This window comes from Trichechus manatus, unplaced genomic scaffold (assembly GCF_000243295.1).
Source record: "Trichechus manatus latirostris isolate Lorelei unplaced genomic scaffold, TriManLat1.0 scaffold00338, whole genome shotgun sequence".
Lineage (NCBI taxonomy): Eukaryota > Metazoa > Chordata > Mammalia > Sirenia > Trichechidae > Trichechus > Trichechus manatus.
This window is the reverse complement of record NW_004444274.1, coordinates 610,644-634,122: the sequence shown is the minus strand read 5'-3', so window position 1 is coordinate 634,122 and position 23,479 is coordinate 610,644. Positions and strand designations below refer to the sequence as shown.

Genomic DNA, 23,479 nt, shown 5'->3' with positions numbered 1-23,479 from the left:
CGGGCCCGGCGGCGAGAGCGCGGGAGGTGGGCGCGGCGGAGGCTCCGGGGCAGCGCTGAGCATCAGCACCGGGGACAGCGCGCCGCGCTGCATTGTGGGAAACTCCTGCGGCCGCTGCAGCTACCGCATCGCCCCCCGCGGGGCCGGTCCCCACCCTTCCTCCGCCCCCGCACCTCCGGCAGCCGACTCTGTCTGCCCCCTAGGGGAAACCCCTCAAGACGTCCCCACTCTCGCCTGCAAATCAGCCCCGGTCCTAGTTCTGCAGCCGGCCTCTCCCTCTTCCCAGCCCTTCATCCTCCCCACCCTCCTGCCCGCTCGCCTCCCCCAAACCCGAGGCTTTCTAGAAAGATAGGACAAGTCTGGGGAGAGGAGCAGGAAGCTATCAGCCTTGTGAGAAGCTGGTTTCAGCCCACTAACCATTTGGCATGTTGGATAAGAACACAGGATATGGACTTAAGCTGCCCGAATTCAAATCCCTGAATATTTTCTCACTAGTTGTGTGACTTGGACAAATCACCCAAAGTTGTCTGGAACGCTGTATCCTCGTCTGTACCATGGGGCAATATCAACTTTAGAGATCATTCATTTATTTATGCAACAAATATTGTCTGATGCCTTTTCTGTGGCCTGCCCCGTGCTGAGTGATGCTGGCACAGCACAGAGACTGAGAACCTCTACCCTGCCCCCCCTGGGCTCCCAGTCCATCGGGGGAGGCAGACCAGTCCCCAGACAGTGACGTCCCAGAGTGGTCAAGGGAAGCATAAGCAGAGGGATCCGGGCCGGGATGGGGGAAGCACAGGCAAAGGGTTTGGGGCCAGGGTGGGAAAAGCGCCACAGGCTGTGAGAGGCGCCTGCCCTAGGCTGAGGTGGTGAGTGAAGTCGGCCTGGCCCAGGGGATAACTCTGTGTAAAAGAAAGATCTTCTTCCCCTCAGAGAACTCACCGTCTGGACAAGTCACCAGTCAGTGGCAACCCAGAGTGAGCTGTACAATAACAGTGCACAAGGAAGAGAACATGTGGGAGGCTTTCGAAAGAAAAACTGAGGGTGAATGAGGGCATTGCCCTTCAAGCCACCTTAGCCGCTTCCATAGCTGTGGGGCCTTGACCAAGCTCCTTGATCCTCCTCCACCTTGACGTCCTTCTGTGTATCATGGGGAGAACAAGCAAGCGAGGGACTAAACTATATTATGCAAGTAAAGCACTTAAACATGGGCTGGTACAGGAATGGGCAAATAACAATTGGCATTTCTTCTCTTCCATTAGATTGTGAGTGGCGTGATCACAATTGCCTGGCTCTGAGTTGGCACTCACACATAATTGCTAGAGCAATGAATAGATGAAGCACAGGAGGTCCTTACCTAGCAGGCCAATTCCACCAATGAAGATAGAGATCCGACAGGTCCCAGGTCCCACCCAACAGGCCCAAACCTGAACTCAGCACCTCCCATCCCAGGAGCAGCATCTACCTCAATCTGTCCTTGTAGTTTGCTATGAAATCCTTTTGCTGAGTCTCTTCCCCATCCTTGGTCCTGCAACCTTGAACACCTCAGGGGCAGAAACCTCCTCCTCTCTGCATCTCCAAACCCAGGCTTCCTTAAGAGTCTCATATTCCTCAGCTTGAGGTCCAGAGCAGCCTTGTCACCTTTCTGCCCCTCAGGTGTATGTCTGTGTGTGTGTGTGTGTGTGTGTGTGTGTTTAATGAAAAGAGTAGAGATTGATATGTGAAGATCATTGAAATAGTAAATGTTACCTATATACTTACCGTAAGTTCAAAAACTTACTTTTTTAAAGTACATAGCCATTGATATATAACAAATATTTCCTGTGCACCTGGTAAATGGCCAGGGGCTAGGGGCACAGTAGCAAATGGGACAGCTGTACCTAACTCACAGTCCTGGTAGGATGCAATGCTAGCACTTTGATGACACCTGCTATGTGTCAGGCGCCGTCCTAAACGCTTCACATCCATACGAACTCACATCCTCAACACACCATCGCCTTTGAAACGGAGGCACTTCAGAGGTTAAGAAATCACATCCCAGTTATTCACATCACAAGCTGGTGAAAAGCATATACCAGCACACGTGATGTGTTGGGCTTGTGCAACCATCAGAAAATGTTGAATTAGTTGCCAACTTATAAAAGCAGAGATTTCAATGGAATTCCAGACTTTCAGCTTCACTTGAATAAAAATCTGAAAACCTGACAACATCGTGGCAGCATTCCGCATGCCTGGGACGGGCATCCGCAGCTCCCCCACAGTCCCCATCCCTCCCCGTTTCTTCCCAAACGTAAGGGCCAGGGTTGTTCAGCTTGGATTGTGATTTTTCTTGCAGCCTCTCCCGTAGGTACGCATTTCAGTTTGTGATCCGCGTTTTATCCCGCGGAGCGGCGCCTTGAGGAAGTCCGCCAGCGCCCCCTGGCGGAGAGGTTTAGAACTCGAATCTCATCTCCCAGCTGCCATTAAATGGATTTGGTGAAAACATGCAGAGGGATGGGAGTCCCAGGAAGCGACCAATCAAACGCGAAAGAGGGGCGGGCATTCGACCAATGAAGATAGAGAGCGCTGGGACTAAAAGAAACTCTTTAATGAAGTGGTAGACCGACACATACTGAGAGGTCTTTTTTTGACGGGGTTTCCCCGACTCAGGGAGGCGCGGGTTGGGGGCTGCGGAGCAGGCGGGCGGCGGCGAGGCTGGTGCCCTCACGCTGGGGTCGCGCGTACTTGAGGAAGACAGCGGCGCGGCCCGGCGCGGGGCCCCGGAGCGCGGCGCGGGCCATGCACGGCTCCAGGGGGGCCAGCTCCGCGGGGCTGCGGCAGGGAGATGGAGGATCGAAGCTGAGACTTGGGTCCCCGACTTGGACCCTAGGGGTGGCTCAGGGGCTCTAAAGGTCGGACAGGCAGACCATCCTCAACTAGAGAGTGACGGAGGTGGGGGGCAGGGGCACCGCGGAGGAGCGCTGCTAGGGGAAGCCAGGACCTAGGGGAGGGGAGGGGGGCCCGAGGACGGGCAGACACACAGCTGTATGGGAGCAAGGGCTAGGAGAAATGACGATTCACCCTGCCACCAGCAGCCTGGTTAACGGGCAGGTGGCCGGGGGGGGCGGGGCGTTGCAGTAGCTAAAGGGCCACCCTATCCACGGCCAGCTGTGGAGCTGGGGGACTCAAGACCTGGTAGACCCCTCATTCTCAAGCCTGGAACACTAGGGCATCTTCCAGGTCTGGGAAAGTGTCCCCATATCTGGACAAACCCCATTCTCTGACACCCCAGAGAAAAAAGGCATGGGATCCCCAGGCTGGGCAGACATCCCATTTTCTCCCACACCCAGGAGAATCAAGTCTAGTTCTCCCGCCCCCCAATTGTCTCTCACTCTCTGAAAAGAGAGACCAGGAAGGGATTTCGCCGAAGCCGCAGAGACCTCACCACAGCCAGCCCCCGGCCCCTCCCCCGCGGCCGTACCTGTAAAGCGCCGGCTCTGGCCCAGTCTGGTGGAGCACGCGGTGCGCCAGGCTCAGCGCGGCAGCTGCGCGGCGACCTGGCTCCCATTCCGCAGCCTCGGCCTCCAGCAGGGACAGCTCCAGGAAGTAGGTGGCGAGCAGCATCACCTGCGGGAGCCAGGGTGGAAACGTCTGGCCCCGCCCCTCCCTGCAAGCCCCGCCCCTCCCTGCAAGCCCCGCCCGCCCCACACCTGGGGGCTGCTCCGGGCCAGCGCAGAGAGCAATCCGAGGCACAGCAGCGGGCCCGGGTGGTGCAACCGGAAATCCAAGCGGCTCAGGATGCGGCGCTCTGCGCGTAGCAGTTCGGCCCGCGAGAAGGAGCCAGCACCCAGGAGGCAGAGGGAGGCGGGCTGCAGAGGGGGCGGGGGAAGAGAGGGACACGGGACCCCAACTCTCCCCTCCCTGCCCTGGAGGGCCTAGGATCGGTTCAGTCCCCTATCTGGACCTCAATTTCCTGGTCTGTAAAAAGGCCATTGATTTTTGTTTCTGGACGTCGTGGAGAACACTAGCTTGAGTCAGTAAGACCTGGGTTTGAGTTCATTTATTCACTGTGTGACTTGGGGCTGTTCACTTAAGCTCTTTGAGCCTCAGTTTCCCCATTCGTAAAATGGAGATACTACTCCCTACTTCCCCAGGCAGTTCTGATAAGTCACTGCGTTCACGCGTGTTAACTCCAAGTACTCAAGATGGACTATAACTTTTCAAGACTTGAGTTCAAGTCCCAACTCCTTGACTTTGGGCCCCTCTCTGGGCCTCAGTCTCCTCCTCTGTTAAACGGACACATTGGCAGTCCCAACCTCATACACATATGTTAGGATTCCAAGATTAGGTGAAGCGTTCGGCAAAGTGCTTGGCACACAGTAAGCGCCCCGCCCCGGAAGTACCTCCGGAAGCACGCACTCTTCCACTTTGCAAGCCACGAACAGGCAGGCCACGCCCAGGAGCTGCAGGCGGTGTAGGCGCACGCGGCCCGAACGCAAGTAGGAATCGAGCAGATGCACGGCCAAGTACAGCGTGTCCCCAGCCAAACCCAGGTACTCCTGGGGAAGGACATGGGTGACTACCGGGGTCCCAGACCGCGAAGCGGGCCCGGGCCCACCCCCTCCCCATTACGTACGTGCACCTGGACCAGCCAGTCCACCACTAGCGCGCGCATCTCCGGGGTCACGGTGCGCGGCAGGGCCCTCCCGGGCAGCGCGCGGCACACCTGGGGTTGGGCAGGACCGGCCTTACTCTCCACACCTGTACCTCGGTCTCTCTCCTGAGCTCCAGTCCTGGGTGCAGCGGCCTCCTGGACTCCAGTTAGACATCGCACGGGTGCCGCGCACAAACTGGCCTTCAAATCTGCTCCTCTTTCCCTGTCCCGGTCCAGAAGCCAGGGCTTTGCCCTGGACGCTCCCTACCGACCTCTCCAATCTGTAGCCTTTACGGTCACTGGCTTCCTGAGCGTCTCCCCTTGGATTCCCAGACATCAGCCTTGGCCACCAACCCTCGACACACCAACGCTTCTCAGTGCTCTGAGAGGGACTTTCTAAAGTTCAAATCTGACCAAGGAACTTCCTAGCTTAAAAAAAAAAAAAAGCCTTCCATGAAAATTTGGAAACAGCGGTGATGGTATGTCTATGTATGTATGTATGTGTGTGTGTGTGTGTGTGTGTGTGTGTGTAGGCACACACACACACACTTCTTGTTAGTTGCCAAAGAGTTGATTGTAACTCATAGCAACCCATACAACAACAATAAAAAGTTTTTTTTTAATCCTCCTTGGCTCCCAGTACCCTCAGGATAATATCCTAATTTCTTTCAGACACTTCCAGGCTCTGCCCCCACTCCAACATCACCTCCTCCCTCTCCCCGATCATAACCCACACTCCAGCCATAACAGCCTTCTGGCTGCTAGACCATGCCAAACTCATCCTTACCCCAGGGCCTTTGCACTTACTTCTCCTGAAATGGTCTTTCCCCAGCTCCTTGCATTGCTGGCTCCTTCTCGGTCATTCAAGTCTCAGCTATACGTTTCCTTTTTCTGTACTCCTCCCTCCACCTTATTACTGTCTCATTATTTCTGAAGGTATCTAGTGTTTCTCTGTGTTTTGCCTTCTTACCCCCTACGGTTGCTAATACCACAGGGCAGGGACTTCAGTGCAGCTCACAGCTGTATCTCAGCTCCTAATAGAGACCCAGCCTAGAAGAGGCACCCACAAGATGCTCAGTCAACGAATTCATCCCTTCAGTCTTTCTTCCAATATGACATTTCTCATACAGGTCTGACGACCCCATGGCCTGTTTTTGGTCTTTGTGGCCCCTCTGAAATTATCTCGTATTTGCTTGTTTATCTCCCTAGTGAGGACAGGCTGGCTCATCACAGTATCTCTGGTCCCTAGAACAGTGCTCAAAAATATTTGTTTAATGAATCTCAGCTTGTCAGATGAATAAATGTAAGGGACACACGTGAGAGGCTACGAAGCATCCAAGGAGGCCAGGGAAGCGTGAGCGTCGTGAGGGGCGCCGAGGGGGAAAGGGCTTTGGAGCGCTGCGAACTGCAAGAACAAGCCAAGAAGGCCGGGGAAGCAGGAAAGCCAGCGGGTAGAGGTGAGAGAGGAGGCTGGCGAGGTGGGAGTCCGGACAGGTTCACCGGGTGCGTGGGCCAGCTTCGCCTCCTCTAACCCTACCCCTTAACCCCAGGCCGCCGGTCCACGGGGCTCGTGCCCCGGCCCGCTCACCATGACTTCGGCGAAGATGTCCCCAGCGTATTCGCGTTCTCCCTCCAGCCCCAGCGCGCCCAGCGCCTCCTCCAGCCCAGGCGGCGCCCACGGCCCCGGGGCCCTCGCCGGGCGTCCTGGGGACAGACGCGTGCCGGCAGGGACGCCGTCGGGGAGGGGGGCGCTCGGAGGCTCTGGATCGAGGGAGGCAGCCGGACTCTGCGGGGGAGAGGGGCCTGGGGTCAGCGTCTGGAGAGAGACCGCAGCCGGAGGTGGGGCCCTGGCTCCCGCTTCTCACCAGCATCCTCCAGTCGCCGACTTCTTCCAGCTGGAGGGAGGGGCCCACGACGGGCGTTTTAAACGTGCCTGGACGCATGCGCGCTGAGCAAGCCTCACCTGGGCAGGTGTATATGCAAAGGTGATTGATAAACAGGCTCCGCCTTCCATGTCCTGATTGGCTGGCTCTGCTCCCTCCAGCCCTATAAGATCGGACAGCTAAAGTCAAATCCTAGCCGTGCGACTCCGGACCAGAAACAGCCTCGCTGCGCCTCAGTTTCCGCCTTTAAATTAGGGATTATTTCAAAACTCAGCCGACAGGGTTGTTGTGAAGATTTTATGAGGTTAAGTTTGTTAAGTGTCCAGCACAGGGCCTGATACAGTAGAAGCTCAAGACATGGGAACTAGAAATCACTTAGCAAAGATTTCAGGAAGAGGGTTTGGCTGCTAACCAAAAGGTCGGCAATTGGAATCCAGCAGCCGCTGAGTTGGAACCGACTCCACGGCAATGGGTTTGGTTGTCTGTGGGTGTGTGTATGTGTGTGTCCGGCTGCCTCCCTCGATCCAGAGCCTCCGAGCGCCCCCCTCCCCGACGGCGTCCCTGCCGGCACGCGTCTGTCCCCAGGACGCCCGGCGAGGGCCCCGGGGCCGTGGGCGCCGCCTGGGCTGGAGGAGGCGCTGGGCGCGCTGGGGCTGGAGGGAGAACGCGAGTACGCTGGGGACATCTTCGCCGAAGTCATGGTGAGCGGGCCGGGGCACGAGCCCCGTGGACCGGCGGCCTGGGGTTAAGGGGTATGTGTGTATTCTGTGCAAAGGAGCCCTGGTGGCGCAGTGGTTAAGCTCTGGGCTGCTAACTAAAAGGTCGGCGGTTGGAACCCACCAGCCGCTCTGAGGGAGAAAGCCGTGGCCGTCTGCTTCCGTGAAGATTACAGCCTTGGAAAGCCTATGGGGCAGTTTTACCCTGTCCTATAGGGTCGCTATGAGTCAGAATCGACTCCACGGCAACAAGTTTGTTTTTTTGTTTTGTCTTGGTGTGTTCTGTGCAGTGGGTATTCCAGGTGAGTAATGTCCGTGTGGCTCCTGCCTTTCCCAAGTCCATGGTCTAGAGCTGAGAGGCTGATCGGGCCACGTCGCCATCGGTGGGTCTGGACTAGTGCAGCCGACTCCTTCCCTGTTCCCATCCACACACAGCAGCGAGGGTCTGTGAACATCTAAGTCTAATCACATCTTGCCTCTGTTCAGAACTCTATGGTGGCTCCATCTCCCTCAAGGTAAAGGCCAAAGTCCTCACAGTATCCCAGGAGGACCTCCATCTCCTCCCCCACCCCCACCCCCACACCTCTCTGAGCTCATCTCCGATGCCTCTGCCCCTCAGTCACTTCTCTACAGCCACACTGGCCTCCTGTCTCCTCCTCATCCACACCGCACATTGACCTCAGGGCTTTTGCACTGGCTGTTCCCTCTGCCTGGAATGCTCATCTCCCAGAGAAAAATGATTTACTCTTTTTCTCTCAGGTCTCTGCTCAAATGTCACCTCCCCGTAGAGGACTTCTTTGACGTCCTATCTCATGCAGCCATCCAAACTAAAACCAAACCCACTGCCGTTGAGTCGATTCTGACTTACAGTGACCCTACAGGGCAGAGCAGAACTACCCCCAATAGGGTTTTCAAGGCTGTAAATCTTTACGGAAGCAAACTGCCACATCTTTCTCTGGTGGAGCAGCTAGTGGATTCGAACCACCAACCTTTTGGTTAACGGCCAAGCGCTTTAACCATTGTGCCGCCAGAGCCCCTTAGTAGCCACCGCAAACCAAAAACCAAACCCGTTGCCGTCGATTCTAACTCATAGCGACCCTATAGGACAGAGTAGAACTGCCCCATAGGGTTTCCAAGGAGCAGCGGGTGGACTCAAACTGCCGACTGTTTGGTTAGCAGCCGTAGCTCTAACCACTGAGCCACAAGGGCTCCAGTAGCCACCCAGTCACCATCAAATCATCCTCTTTTAATTCTCTGCATATTTGATAGATTATGTCCCCTCCCAAGAGCAGGGCTTTGTCTGGTCCATCTTGTTTGTGGCCGTGACCTCAGCATCCACCTGGGACTCATAGCGGGTGCTCAGCATCTTTGTTGATGGAGAGCAGGGTTATTTGGTACTGCACCCTCAGACAAACAAGGGGCACGACCCTGGGCTAGGTCTAGTCTGATTCATCCTTGAATCCCCATGGCTGGTGCAGAGCAGGCATCAGCATTTATTGAATGACTGAGTAAAGGGCCTGCACCTGCTCTTCCTTAAGCCACTCAGAAGGCCAAAGGGAAGGACTGAGTCACAGCCCAGCTTTGGGCAAATCCCCCCCTGAACCTCCCTCCACCTGCCCTCCCTTGGTTTCCTTCTCTTGACGGTGTGTGGGGGGAGAGAGGGAGTCCTGGGTACCTGCAGGCATCTCAGGGGTCGTCAAACTTCTGCATATACAGACTCGCTTCATGGGACCCCACGTGGAATATGGATCACAGAAAAGTCCATTTGAAGCTAGGTGATAGGTATGTGGAAGTTCATTAAACTGTTTGACTTTTGTGAGGGCTGGAACACCGCCATAGGAAAAAGTTTTAAATTTCATGATGTGAATTATGAAGCAAATGAGCATGGTTTTCACATGTGTAACAGAACCACGTGGTGGAGCGGGGGAGGTGGGAAACTGACCCAAGTCATTTTGGAGCATAGTATTTTGACCTTACACCCTCAACTAAGGACAAGAAGAACCATACACAAACACTGAACTCTTGTTAGTAGGGTTGTTTTACTTATTTTTGCAGTGGGATAGGTGAGCAATTTTGCAACTGCTTTAGCTGTATTCTAGGATTGGGCAAATAAGCACATACATTGTGTAACAGGAGTCAGGTTTCACACTGTCAGAGAATGGATGTAAAAATATGGAAAGAGGAGGTTAGAACGAACCTTGTGGTGTTGCAGTGGAATTGGAAATAAAATTGTGTGAACACAGGATCGTTAACATAGAGAAATAAAGTCCTCCGTGGGGAGGTGACATTGAGAGAAGGAGCCATTCTTCTCTAGGGGAAGAGTATTCCAGGCATACATGCATTTCCTAGCCCAATCCGCTGAGAGGGCCTAGGGGCAGTGACACCCTAACAGTAATGAACATACCTAGTCTAGTGCCCAGACCTTGGCTTCTACATACCATTTTTCATCCAAAGGAATCAGGGCTAAGAAATACATGGAGAAATGGCTGATTCCAGGGATGGCACAGGGAAAGCAAAAGATTAATCTGGAACATATTTTTGTGGCAGAAAGCAAGTGTTCCAATCATAGGAAAGGTCAAATGGACACAGAAGTCACTAGCCAAATCTAGGACAATTTGAACACCAAAATATAGTAACAAATTATAAACCACTGGATAAAATTAGAATACAAGCCCATTCTGATGTAGGGGTAGGGGGAACTCTTCTTACCTTAGAATGTGAACTAAGAAGTGTAGATTTTTGCTAACTGCCATCAAGTCAGCCTCGCAATTCATAGCAAGCCCACGCACAATGGCACAAAATGCTACCCAGTCCTGTGCCATGCCCACAATCTGTTTCGGATTGGACCGTTGTGATCCATAAGGTTTTCACTGACTGGTTTTCAGAAGTAGATCACTAGGCCTTCCTTCCTAGTCCATCTTAGTCTGGAAGCTTCGCTGAAACCTCTTCAGCGTTGTAGCAACATGCAAGCCTCCAATGACAAGTGGTGGCTGCACATGAAGGACATTGACCGGGAATCAACCCTCCGTCTCCCACATGGAAAGCAAGAATTATACCACTGAACTACCCACTAACCCATTACTGTCGTTTCTGACTCACAGCGACCATACAGAAGGGTAGAATTCCCCCATCGCGCTTCCAAGACTAAATCTTCACGGAAACAGATTGCCACAAATTTCTCCCAGGGAGTGGCTGGTGCGTTTGAGCTGCCAACCTTTTGGTTAGCAGCCAAGCACTTAACCACGGTGCCACCAGGGCTCCTTCCTGAACCACCACTACTCTCTAATAAACGTAGGAGGAGTAATTAGAAAATTGTATTTGGCAATCGCCATTGTAATAACTGTTTCAGGCAGGCGATATCAATATATGTTACAACTAGTGGGTGAATGTTTGATGAAAAACAATACAGGTAGTCCCTGACTTATGACATATTTAAGTTAGGACAGAACACAGGACCATTTGTTTTTTGGGTTTTTTCTTTTTTTTTTTTTTTTGTACATCTTATCATTAGTATGTACTACATACAATGTTAAAATACATCTAAGTTTATATGTGATGTTTCCAATTCCCAAAGACAAAAATCGGATTTATAAATATACTGATAATAAAAGGCAGTAACAGTGAAAGCTTAAAAAAAAAAAAAAGAGGTATTCCACTTACATCAGAACCATGTATTTGAACAGGACCCCGCTGTAAGCCAGGGACTACCTGTATTTACAGTCTCACAGTAACCCTACAAGCTACTTACCAACTATAAAGGGGAAACTAGTCACTTTACTGTGGGGAATCCTGACAGCTACTTAAACAACGTGACAAATCCTCATCATGGGCCTCTTGAGAGAAGACACTGAGGGCACGCCATTTCTGGGAATTACTGCCAGAAATACACCACTTGGCCTGCGTCGTGAGCAAGCATCAGGCAACCAACCCAGGCCGAGGAATCTTCTACAAAATATTTGTCATGCACGCAATGCGAGCGTCAGGGCTGGGTCATGACACAGGGAAGAAAAATGGGGGTGGGACGATACGGTGGGACCACTGCTCTAACTCGAATAAAGTGTTAAAGAGCATTGTTTGTGTTAATTTCCTGACTTTCACAACTGGACTGCATTTAAGAAGACGTTCTTGTTTTTAGGACAGAGGTGCCTTATGTCTCTAACATTCTCAAATGGTTCAGGGAAAAAAAATGTGTGTGTGTGTACATACATGTGCATAGATAAATACAAGAAAATGGTAAAATGTTACAGGACATGTGGGTGAAAGCTGTATCAGAATTCTTTGTACTTTTTCTTTAAGTAACTTTTTTCTTTTAGAATATTTACAGAAAACTTGCAAAGACAGTAGAGTTCCCATACACCCTGCACCCAGTTCCCCTATTATTAACATCCTGTATCAGCATGGAGCCCTGGTGGCACAGTAGTTAAGAGCTCGGCTGCTAAGCAAAAGGTGAGCAGTTTGAATCCACCAGCAGCTGCTCCTTGCAAACCCTACGGGGCAGTTCTGTTCTGTTCTACAGGATCGCTGTAAGTTGGAATTGACACAAAAGCAAGTTTTGCTTTATATCAGCATGGCACATTTGTCACAATTAATGAACCAGTACTGATACACACTTGACTACAGTCCATACTTTATTCGGATTTCCTTGCTTTTTACCTACTGTCCTTTTACTGTTCCAGGATCCGGTCCAGGATACATTACATTTAGTCATCATGTCACCTCTGACAGTTTCTCAGACTTGCCTTGCTTCTGATGACGCTGACAGTTGTGAGCAGTCGTCAGGTAGTTTGTGGAATGTCCTTCAATTGAGATTTGTCTGGTGACTTCCTCATGGTTAGACTGGAGTTATGGATTTCTGAGGTAAAGTGCCATTCCCATCACACGGTCGTACTATCCACACGACTGATGAGTTGATGATGACCTTGATCACGTGGCCGAGGTACTGTTTGTAGGTTTCTCCACTGAAAAGTTACCCCCTTGACCCCCTTCTCTTTCCATTCTGCACTCTTTGGAAGGACGTCACTATGCACAGCCCATACTTCAGGCCTGGGGGTAGACGACTCCCCCTTGAGGGCAGAGTACCTACATTACTGGGGATTCTGCACAGCTGTGTATTCTCTCCCATTTATTTTTTCAATCACATATTTGTATCAGTACAGGCTAAGATACTTATTTATACTTTGGGTTATAATCCAATACAGTCTTCATTTTGTTGCTCAAATTGTTGCAGCTTTGGCCATTGGGTGCTCTTCGAGTTGGCTCCTGGGTCCCTTTGACACACCCCCATCACTGCAGGGTTTTTAAGCACTTCCTTACCATGAGGCACTACAAGATGCTCCAGGCTCATCTTGCATACTTCCTGCCCCAACCCTACAATCATCTTTGTAAATTTTTCCGAAAGTCTACAATTAAATTTCCAAACTTAAAAGTTAAAAAAAAAAAAAAAAAGTGAATCGCTACACTTTGGAAAGCTATCTGACATGTATTAAAATATGGCAACCCTGGAATCTAGGCTACAGAAATAAAAACACAAGTGCAGTAAGATGGATTGTTAATGAGGTTTATTACAGCACTCTTGATAGCAGCAAAAAAACTGGAAACCAACTGAATCCCTGTCAACAGGGGTGGTTGAATCACCTGGGCCCTGCCACCCTGCACCACGCACCACGCAGAAGGGCCTCACCCCACCAGAGTTGTGCGCTGAGTGGCGCCAAAGGGCCCTGCCCCCACACCACCGCACGCCACAGAAGGGCCCTGCCCCACCAGTGCCACACGCAGTGCAGAAGACTCCCATCCCCACAGCGCTGCGCGCTGAGCCACCAGGCCTCGCTCCCCAGTGCGAGCGCACCACACGGGAAGAGCCCCGCCCCACCAGTGCTGTGTGCTGTGCAGAAGGGCCCTGCCCAACAGGGCCAGGCACTGAGCCATGTAGAAGGGCCCCACTGTGTACCGCATAGAAGGACAGAGACCTCCCATGGCTGTGTGCCACTTCTACGGGCTCCGCCTCCCAGTACCACACAAGCTGCACTGCGACCCCACCAGCACTGCCCACCGAAGGGCCCTGCCCCACCAGTACTGTGCACCGTGTGGCCAGGGCCCTGTCCCCCCCGCCCCATGTGCCGAGCCATGGAAGGATTCAGAAGTAGAACTGAAGAGGTGGAAGAAACAATCAGCGAATTAGAAGACAGGGCCATTGAGACTGATCAGTCTGAGAAGCAAACAGAAAAAATGAAGAAAAATGGACAAAGCCTAAGGGATATGTGGGGCACCATCAAGAGAAACAATATAGGCATTATGAGAGTTCCAGAAGAAAAAAGGAAAAAAAGGCCCAGAAAGAATGTTTGACAACTTCCCAGATATCACAAAAAAGACGAGAAATTTTATATCCAAGAAGTCCAACGAACTCCATACAGGATAAACCCTAAAAGAAATACACCAACGCATATCATAATCAAACGCTCGAGAAACAATAACAAAGAATTTTGAGAGCAGCACAGGAAAAAGTATCACATACCAAGGGGCCTCAATAAGATTAAGTGCCGATTTCTCGTCAGAAACCATGCAGGCAAGAAGGCAACAGCACAACGTATTTAAGTGCTGAAATAAAAGAACTGTCAACCAAGAAAAACATACCTAGCAGAACTGTCATGTAAAAATGAAGGCAAGTTGTTAACCATTGTCACCGGGCAACATGTGTACTAACTGTTAAATGAGAAACTATTCTGTTCTGTAAGCCTTCATCTAAAGTGAGAACAGCAGCACAACTGGAAGAGCATAGTTGATGTCACTGAACGGTGCATGTAGAAATTTTTGAAATGGTGTATCTTTGGCTATGTGTATTTTCACCAAAAAAAAAGAGTGAGAAGGGAGAAGGTTGACATGTTGTGGGGTTGTTAACCAATGTCATAAAACAATATGTGTACTACTGTTTCATGAAAAACTGTTCTGTAAGTCTTCACTTGAAGTACAATTAAAAAAAAAAAAAAGGCAAAATTAGGACATTCCGAGGTAAACAAAAATTAAGGAAATCTGTTAACACCAGACTGGTCCTACAAGAAATAAGGAGTCCTGCAGGAAAAAATAAAAATAAAAAAGACACCAGACAGCAACGTGAAGTGATAGATAAAAAGGGTGATTCCACTGAAAGGAAGCATTGACAGTATAAAGATTAGACCCAAGATATTTGCGGTTGGTAAATACAGTGGGCATATCCTTCATGCTTACAATGACAAAATAGGCGGAAAAAATGGAAAATAATAACTGAATACATATAACAGTAAAATAAATTTAGGTTACAGGGGAGCCAAGATACAAAGATGCAACTGATGACAACATCCAAACAAAAGAGGGGGGACTGGTGTAGAGACAGACTTTTTATATGTTAAGGAAGTTAAGCTGGTATCAAGACGTAACAGGTAGCTTTAAATGTAAGATGCAGTTTTAAATGTAAATCCCCCATGATAATCACAAAGAAAATAAATAATAAAATTATACAATAAAATAGAGGGAAAACAAAATAGCTCAGGACCTACAAAAAAAATAATAATGAACAAAAGAAAGACAAAATCTATAGATTAAAAAGAAGTCAACACTGGGGAAAAAAAGAGGACCAAAGAAGCCATAAGTCTCACAAAGTATAACAAAATGGAAGAAGTAAATTCTCCCCTATTGATAACGACAGTGAACGTAAATGGATTAAACACTCCAATCAAGACACACAGAGTGACAGAATGGATTAAAAAAATGACCTATCTATATGCTGTCTATAAGAGACACACCTTAGATACAAAGCAATAAATACGATAAAAGTCAAAGGATGGGGAAAAAAAAAATTCTAAGCAAACACTAACCAAAAGAGAGCAGGTGTGGCAATATCACTATCCGACAAAATAAACTTTAAATCAAAATCTATTATAAGAAACAAAGAAGGATACTATATAATGATAAAAGGGTCAATTCCCAAGAAGGTATCACAATTATAAATATCTGTGCATCTAACATCAGAGCTCCAAAATTGATCAAGCAAACTCTAAGGGAATCAAAGGGAGAGACAGACAGGTCTACAATAATAGTAGGAGACTTTCATACACTATTTTAGATGATGAAAGAACAACTAGAAAGAAGATCAATAAAGAAACAGAAGCTCTGAACAGCACTTTTAACCAGTTGGACCTAACAGACATAAACAGAACACTCCACCCAACAGCAGCACAATATACATTCTTCTCCAATGCACATGGATCATTTTCCAGAATAAATCATATTTTAGGACACAGAGCAAATCTCAATAAATTTAAAATGACTGAAATCATACAAAGCATCTTTTCTGACCATAATGGAATGAAGCTAGAAATCAATCACAGGAAGAAAAAGGGGAAAGCTAAATAACACACTACTAAAAAGAACCAATGGGTCGTAGAAGAAATCAAGAGAGAAATAAAAAATACCTAGAATTGAATGAGAATGAAAACACAACATACCAAAACCTATATGGGACACAGGGAAAGCAGTGCTCAGAGGGAAATCACAGCACTAAATGCCAACATTAAAAAAGAAGATTCCAAATCAACAGCTTAACTCTACAACTTGCAGAAACAGAAAAAGAAGCACAAAAGAAGCCCAATGCTACCAGAAGAAGAAAATAATAAAGATCAGAACAGAAATAAATGAAACAGAGAACAGAAATAGAGAATCAACAAAACCAGAAGTTGGTTCTTTGAAAAAAATCAATAAAACAGACAAACCACTGGCTAGACTGACAAAGGAAAAAAGTGAGAGGATGCAAATAACCAAAATAAAAAATGAAATTGAGACGTCACAACAGATCCAACTGAGATAAAGAGAATTCTAAGAGAATAGTACAAAAAATTATACTCCAACAAACTTGAAAACTTAAGACGAAATGGACAAATATCTAGAAACGCATAACCTACCTATACTAACAGAAGTAGAAACTCTCAACAGACCCATAAAAGGAGATTGAATCAGTCATCAAAAGTCTCCCAACAACAAAAGCCCAGGACCAGATTGCTTTGCTGGGAAATTTTACCAAACATTCAGAGGAGAATGACACCAGTCCTGCCCAAACTCTTCCAAAATACAGAAGAGGAAGGAACAGTCCCTAACTCATCCTATGAAGCCAACATTACCATGATACCAAAACTAGATAAAGACACCACAAGAAAACTACAGACCAGTATCCCTCATGAATACAGATGCCAAGATCCTCAACAAAATACTAGTGAACAGAATCCAACAACATATTAAGAGAATTTATACACCATTACAAGTGGGACTTATTCCAGGAATGCAAGGATAGTTCAAAATTAGAGAATCAATGTAATAACACCACATTAATAAAACAAAGGAAAAGAACCACATGATCATCTCAACAGATGTAGAAAAGGCATTTGCTAAAATCCAACACCTTCTCCTGAGAAAAACTCTCAGCAAAATAGGGATAGAAGGGAAATTCCTCAACATAATTAAGGGAATATATGCAAAACTAATAGCCAACATTATTCTCAATGGCAAAATACTGACTTCCCCTTGAGAACAAGAATGAGACAAGGATGCCCATTAGGAAGAAGGGAAATCTCCCTCTGGGAAGTAGTGAATTTTTGTCTATGGTGATGGGAAAATTAGCATCGACTAAAGGTAATGGTTACAACTTGACTCATGGAGCTGTTATCACTAAGGTGTACACCAGAAAAAAACGGGCACACCCCACCCCGAAGCTGCCCAAGTCTAGAGGCGCACCTAGCTCGCTCCCACGTCCAGCCTCTGCTCGGCCTCGCCCACCTGCTTCCCCACCTTCTGGCTCGGCAGGGCCCTCTGAACAGAGCAGATGGAAACAGCTGGTACACAGGGACTGGACTCCAGAAGCAAGGGGCGGGGGGTCCCAGGTGTCGGGCCAGCATGAGTGCAGGCTTGGCCCTGGTCTTTATTGCTTGTACCGTACAAATACAAGGAGAAGTTGAGAAAGGCCAGAGGGCGGGGAAGATGTCAGAGAAAAGACACACAAAAAAGACCCCCCACCACCCAAACCAACCTATCCCATCCCCACCCCATGATGCCCTTCTGTGAACAGCCCAGTACAGGATGGGGTTGGAAGGGTCAAAACCACAAAAATTCCAAACACCTGGAGATGTTGGGTGGGAGGGGAAGGGAGAGGAGGGGAGACGTGGACAGGGCAGGTGTGGCTCCTCCCACTAGCTCAGAACCCTCCCACCCCCCACCCCAAGGGATGAAATGCTTGGGCCAGGGATGGGGGCCCAAATCCACACACACCACACACACACCACGTACACACATTTGAGGGTCTGGACACACTTGCCCTCACACACACAGCACGCATGCACATACATGCACACACAGATCCAGGCACGCACACCTGTGTGCACCTGTGTCCCTGACACAGCATCCAGGCGCCGTGTGCCCACAGCACTGCCATATACTCACTCATGCTCACCTTAAGGCTGCAGAATGTGGGGCCCTGGAGAGTGGGGGTGGCAAGAGGACCTGGGGGCCTCCCTTCTCAGAGGCCACCCACCCCAATACATACCAGACTCCCATCCCTACCTGCTCCTCCACCTGACCACAGGCCCAATACTGTCTTGGTGTGAGATGTGTAACAGCCAAGGCAGGTGCCCCTCTGCCCCAGGCAGAGAATGGGTGATCCCTGCCCTCACCCTCCAACTAGGCTGGGCCCAGGCCCAGGGTCCAGCAGGAGGGAAGCCTGGTAAGGCACGGGGCTGGGGGCGGGGGTAGCCCCAAAATGTTCCTCCTGCCTCATCCCCAAAGTCAGGACAGCAGCTCGGGGGCGGGGCGGGGCAAAGGCAGGGCGAGGAGGCAGTGCCCACCCCCGGGCCCTTCCTGGTTCCCCAAGGGGAGAGCTGAGGACACAGTGCCACCCACCTGAGGGAGCCCTAACCCCTCTGAGCCCACAGCTTCCTCAGGCCCCTGCCGGGCCCCAGACATTATTGCTTTTCTGCCCCCATGGGGGGAGGCTGGACTGCCCTATGCCAGGTCACTGGGAGCCTCAGCCACACGACGGCAGGCAGCGCCTGGGCCGTCGCCAGACACCGCGTCCCACAAGGCGGCCGCCTCCTCTGTCCCACAGCAGCAGTGCATAGACAGGCGGCCACATTCCACGCTTCACCCCTCGTCGGGGCTTGTGGTGATTAAAAAAAATCATCTCCCCAGCCCTCCAGAGGCCCGCTCCTGGGGCAGGAGGTGGAGCGTCTCCCAGTACTAGTCTGGGCACGAAGGTGAGGGGGACAGGCACTCCCTGAAGGCAAGGGCTGCTGGGACGCTGAGGAGTTTGGGGGAGGGCCGAAGAAAGAGCTGGGTATGGGGTGACGAGGGGAGGGGCAAGGACACAAACAAAAAAACCAGCAAAATAAAAAGGTTTTAAAAAGCCACCCGTGCCTCCTGTGGTGGCGGTCAGTCGGTCTGCAGAGCCTGCTCACTCGAGGATGCTGGCTGAGTAGGAGAACTGGGGGAAGTGGGTCCGCTGGTCCAGTTCTAGGGAGCCCAGGCTGTCATCTGTGGGGGTTGGGGAGGTGGATTGGGGGGCCGGCCTTCAGAGGGCCCAGGCTCCCTGGGGGACACCGAAGGAAAAGGCCACAGGACTGTGGTCAGACCAGTGGAGGAGCCGCGCTGGGGGCCTGTCAGGATGGGCCCCAAGGCTGAGGCACTTCCTTCCTGGTAGACCCCACCTCAGTGTGGCCCCAGTCCTCAGGCCCGCAGCCCAGCCCTCCTCCCAGTGAATCCCTGGTCCAGCGCAGGCCTCTCGGCCGGTGCCCGGCTCTGGCCTCCACTCTCGTCCTCTTCAGTCCACCCTCCACATGGAGGCCAGAGAACTTTCCCAAGGCAACGCTGGCACTCCTCTGCACAAAACCCACCATGGCCCCCCAGGACCCTCCAGAAAATGGCCCCACTCCTCACAGTGGCCCCCAGGTCCTGCCTCCTCTGGCCCCGACACTCTCTTTCCTCCCCTCCCCAACCCTCCTCTGTTACTGGACTATACAATGCTCGCTCCCATTTCAGCGAGTCTGTGCATCCCCTCAGCCTGGAACATGGCTCAGCGGGCACGCGTCCTCCGGGAAGCCTCCTGACCCCAGGCTGGGCCAGCTTTTCTCTCCTCTGGGCACCCCCGCCCAGTCCTGACACTCTGGGCTGTCACTCTGGGCAGAGGTCTGTCTCCCCACCTGGCCCAGGGCTCCACAGGGCAGGCCCGGGACTGTCTCGGTCACTGCTATTGCCAGTACTGCCCATCACTGGGCCAATCCAGCCCCAGAGACCCCAGAGCTCCAGGCTGTCTCCCGGGAGCCCAGAGCCCCAGAATTAGCTATAGCCAATGCTTTCTGTGTCCCACTAGGAGACCAGCAGTGAAATGCCCTGTGAGCACACCACAGAGCAAACTGTCCGACGTGGGGTTTCCTTCCTGGGGAGCTGGGCCAAGAGAAGACCCCATCCTTCCCCACAGCCCAGGCCACCAGGCGAGAAGGCCCCGACACTCACAGCGGTCCGGGGGTGTGACTGTGATGGACTGGGCGGTGAACTCGTCATCGAAGTACCTTGTGTCGATCTCAGATGTGACCTGAGGTTTGAAGGGTGGCAGGAGCTACGAGGAGAGGAGTCCAGACTCAGGGACCCTGAGAGGGGAGGACTTGGCCCCCAGGCGCTCCTGCCAGGGCTGGTGGGTGGGCGGTGGGGCTCACCTTCTTCTGTACCACATCCTGCCAGTTGATGCTGAGGAAGAACCTGTGCTCCATCACCTCTTTGGCGTCGCTGGGCCCTCCGCCAAGCCTGGGCAGAGAACAGCATCAGACCCAGCCCCCAGGGCAGCCAGCTTCCAGGAGACGGGCACTCGGGGCAGGCCTAAGCCTGTTATGTGTGGGCCCTGAACAGCCTTTAATGAATTGTCTGAGCCACAGATGCCCTCTTCACGGATGAGGAAACCGAGGCTCGGGGCAGGGAGGTCACGTGCCCAGAGTCAGAGCCAGGGAGACTGCAGTCCAGCCCGTGCGGCCCCACAGCCCGCCATTGCCACCAGAGTATAGAACGGTGGGTGACGGCCAGGTTCACACCCCGGCTCTCCCACCTACAACTCAAGGACCCCAGACCAGGGGGCCGCCCTGTTCCTTCCTCAGCGTCCCACCATAAAACCAGGCAGCATGGAGTGTGAGGACTCTGAGGGAACCATGTGGAGACGAGTCGCATCCACTCGGTGGAGCACAGTGAGAAAGAGCGAGCACGCACGCCTGCAGATGCTGCCTGGTCTGGCACAGGGACTGCTGGCAGCAATGGCCAGGCGGGGCAGGCGCCAGCCCTCACCTCTGCTTGGGGTCCTTCTTAAGCAGCCCAGCAAGCAAAGACTTGGCCTCGGGGCTGAGCGTGCGTGGGAAGCGGATCTCCTCCATGAGGATGAGCTCGAAGAGGCGCTCGTGGTCCTGGTTGTAGAAGGGCAGGCGGCCACACATCATCTCGTACATGACCACGCCCAGCCCCCACCAGTCCACGGCCCGGCCGTAGTCATTGTCCTCCAGCACCTGAGGAAGGAGGACCGTGAGGAGCTGACAGGGCCCGCGGGGAGACACGGCCCTGCCCTTGGGGTCTGAGCGGGTCAGACATGCAGCCCTGGCTTCACATGTCCCTGTACCCCCAGCCCCAGAGACCTCGGGCGCCAGGTACTCCGGGGTCCCACAGAAGGTTTTCATGGTGGCCCCGTCACTGATGCCCTCCTTGCACAGGCCAAAGTCAGTGATCTTGATGTGGCCATCTTTGTCCAGCATGAGATTTTCCAGCTGTAGGAAAAGTCAATGGATCAGGGACATGTCCTTCCAGGGCTTCCTGCTGCCCCTCAGGCCCCAGCCCCTTCTTAGAGGGGGCTGTGGCTGGGGTGGCCGCCATGCCAGCCGCTCCTGGGCATCAGCTCCACTGTGCAGGCTAGGCCCTGGGGCAGCCACGGCGCAGATCCCACACCTCCCCACCTGCTGGCCCAGAGCAGCTGGAAATCAGAGAAGCCAGGCCTGCCCCAAGCTGCCGGGTAGTGAGGGCTGAGTGCTGCACCTCACATCAGCTACAGCTTCCCAACCTCAGGTGTGAGAGGCCCTGTCTTTTATAGTTTTTTTTTTTTTTTTTTTTTTTTTTAATTCTGAAATGTACCCCAGGAAACAGCATAAAACACAAACGGACAATTTAATAAAAAGGATGAAGTGGACTCTTATGTAACCTCCACCAGGTCAAGAGAGAACATTACAGTTCCCAGAGACCCCTCCCGTGTCCCAGTTATTAACCACCCCCTCCCCGCCAACTTGAAAGCAACTTTCACTTCCTTGCTGTTCTTTCATGCTTTTACCACCCACGCATACACCTGTAAACCACCTAGAGTCATCCTAGACTTATCCGTCTGTCCGGGCTTCTTTCGTGCAACGGGACGCCCAGGAGACACAGCCACACTGGGGCGCGCAGGCGTGGTGTGCTGGTTGGAACCGCTGCAGGGAACGCGGCGGGGTGGCCGTACCACAGCAGGCTCCCACCCTGCTGTCAGCGGGTGTCTGGGCTGCACCCAGTGGGGGCAGTTGTGAACAGTTCTGCTGTGAGCGCGCGCGGTGTGTGGCGAGCGCATTACTGAGGCAGGACAGCTGTGTCCCAGGGGGCGTGTTCAGCTCTGGTGGGCACTGCCAAACTATCTCCCCAGGAGGTTGTACCGACTTCCCCACCCCACCCCAGCAGCACAGGAGTGTTCACAAGAGGCTCGAAAAGGTCCCCGCTGCACGGCTGCTTGGCCCTGGGTGGGGAGGGCTAGCGGCCCCAAGGGAGCCGGCTACCAGGCTTGTGGAGGGGAAGCTCAGCAAATGAGAGCAGGACCCTCTCTGGCCTCGACCCTCCCACCCCAGGTAACAGAGCCGAGAGGCGAGCACGGGCTCACCTTGATGTCACGGTACACCACGTCCCGCGAGTGCAAGTACTCGAGGGCAGAGACGATCTCGGCGCCATAAAACCGGGCGCGCTCCTCTGTGAAGACACGCTCCCGGGACAGGTGGAAGAACAGCTGCCGGGGGAGGACGGGGGCGAGGTCAGGCCCCCAGCCCACCCACCTGCCCTCACCCTCCCAGACCCTGGCTCCCAGCCCAGTGACACAGTGATACCAGCTTCATGAACCAGCAAGTGACAGCGAGAGGGACAGAGTGAGGGATGGTGAGCAGGGAGCGGTCACTTGAGGGAGAAAACCACCTAGCAGGGGGCGAGGAGCGAGGGCGGCCAGCTGGCACCCACGGGAGAGGGAAGGAGGGACAGCACGAGGGACAAGTGGTGACAGCAAGCAAAGAGGACCCCAAAACCGTAAGCTGGTGACAGTGAGCGGTGAGAGATCAAATCAGGCGGACGGAGCCAACCATCCTATCTGTGCGTCACATCCGAGGGCACAGAGGAGGGTGAGGGACAAGCAGGGGTGACGGAGGGAGGGAGAGCAACTCAGTGACAGAAAGTGGCACCAGGAGGACCCAGGAAACCAGGACTGATGGGCTTCAAGCCTCATGTTTTCTCTGGGGCCTTAAGAAGGGCCTTTGCAAGCTAGGAGCCAACCACCCTCCTCACCCCGCCGCCCTCCACACCTCTCTGCACCTGGGTGGGACCCTGAACTGGGGCAAGCCACTCAACCCGTCAGAGCCTCATGTTTCCCACCTGCATCGAGGGGGCGTGGGGGAGGATGCAACAAGATGACTGTCAGCGAGTCTTTGACGTCTCTGACTCCCTGCAGGCCCCGCATCTCACCCACAGCTCCCTCTCAGCCTCCCCCACTCTCAGGAGACGCTCAGAAGCGAGGCAGGGAGGTGCTCACCTCGCCACCGTTGGCATACTCCATCACGAAGCACAGGCGGTCATGGGTCTGGAAGGCGTACTTCAGTGCCTGAGGGGTGGGAGGTGGGAAGGAGGCGAGCCACAGCTAATTGTGCACATGCCCCCAGCCTGGGCCGTGGGAGGAGGAGGTGGGGGGCCAAAGCCCAGCCTCACCTCCAGGGGATGGGAGTGCACGCCTGGCTCAGGGGGCAGGGAAAGGCTACTGTGTGGAGCTATCTCGTCGTCTGCCTCCAACACAGCCTCTGAGAGGCTGGCCAGGGAGAAATCTGTTCTGAGCACCTAGAGCTGTTTTATATCTCTCCTACATTAAATTTACACACACACACACACACACACACACACACACACACACACACGAGCGATGCACGGTGGCCTCCTGC

General features: G+C 52.5%; 3 protein-coding genes across 4 annotated transcripts in view; all 3 read right to left on the bottom strand.

Moving 5' to 3' along the window:
• Positions 1-2,268, bottom strand: part of TTC9B (tetratricopeptide repeat domain 9B) — a 4,572-nt gene extending 2,304 nt beyond the window's left edge. The window contains exon 1 of the mRNA XM_004390869.1: positions 2,170-2,268. Within this exon, the coding sequence (XP_004390926.1) occupies positions 2,170-2,268 (99 nt within the window). The remainder of the gene's footprint in view (positions 1-2,169) is intronic.
• Positions 2,269-2,573: 305 nt separating this feature from the next.
• On the bottom strand, positions 2,574-6,576 carry CCNP (cyclin P). The gene is made up of 7 exons (XM_023725626.1): positions 6,499-6,576; positions 6,222-6,449; positions 4,616-4,705; positions 4,383-4,538; positions 3,690-3,848; positions 3,461-3,606; positions 2,574-2,811 (listed from the first exon to the last, which is right to left on the bottom strand). Exons 1-7 carry the CDS (start codon positions 6,574-6,576, stop codon positions 2,646-2,648), a joined length of 1,023 nt encoding a protein of 340 aa, XP_023581394.1. The 3' UTR covers positions 2,574-2,645.
• Positions 6,577-18,117: 11,541 nt separating this feature from the next.
• The window catches only part of AKT2 (AKT serine/threonine kinase 2), a 30,957-nt gene continuing 25,595 nt past the window's right edge, over positions 18,118-23,479 (bottom strand). For both annotated transcript variants that reach the window (XM_004390860.2, XM_023725629.1), the window contains 7 exons: positions 23,080-23,148; positions 22,168-22,290; positions 20,912-21,040; positions 20,571-20,785; positions 19,955-20,042; positions 19,755-19,857; positions 18,118-18,776 (listed from right to left, as the gene is read on the bottom strand). In XM_004390860.2, the coding sequence (XP_004390917.1) occupies positions 18,697-18,776; positions 19,755-19,857; positions 19,955-20,042; positions 20,571-20,785; positions 20,912-21,040; positions 22,168-22,290; positions 23,080-23,148 (807 nt within the window). In that variant the 3' untranslated portion in view covers positions 18,118-18,696. The remainder of the gene's footprint in view (positions 18,777-19,754; positions 19,858-19,954; positions 20,043-20,570; positions 20,786-20,911; positions 21,041-22,167; positions 22,291-23,079; positions 23,149-23,479) is intronic.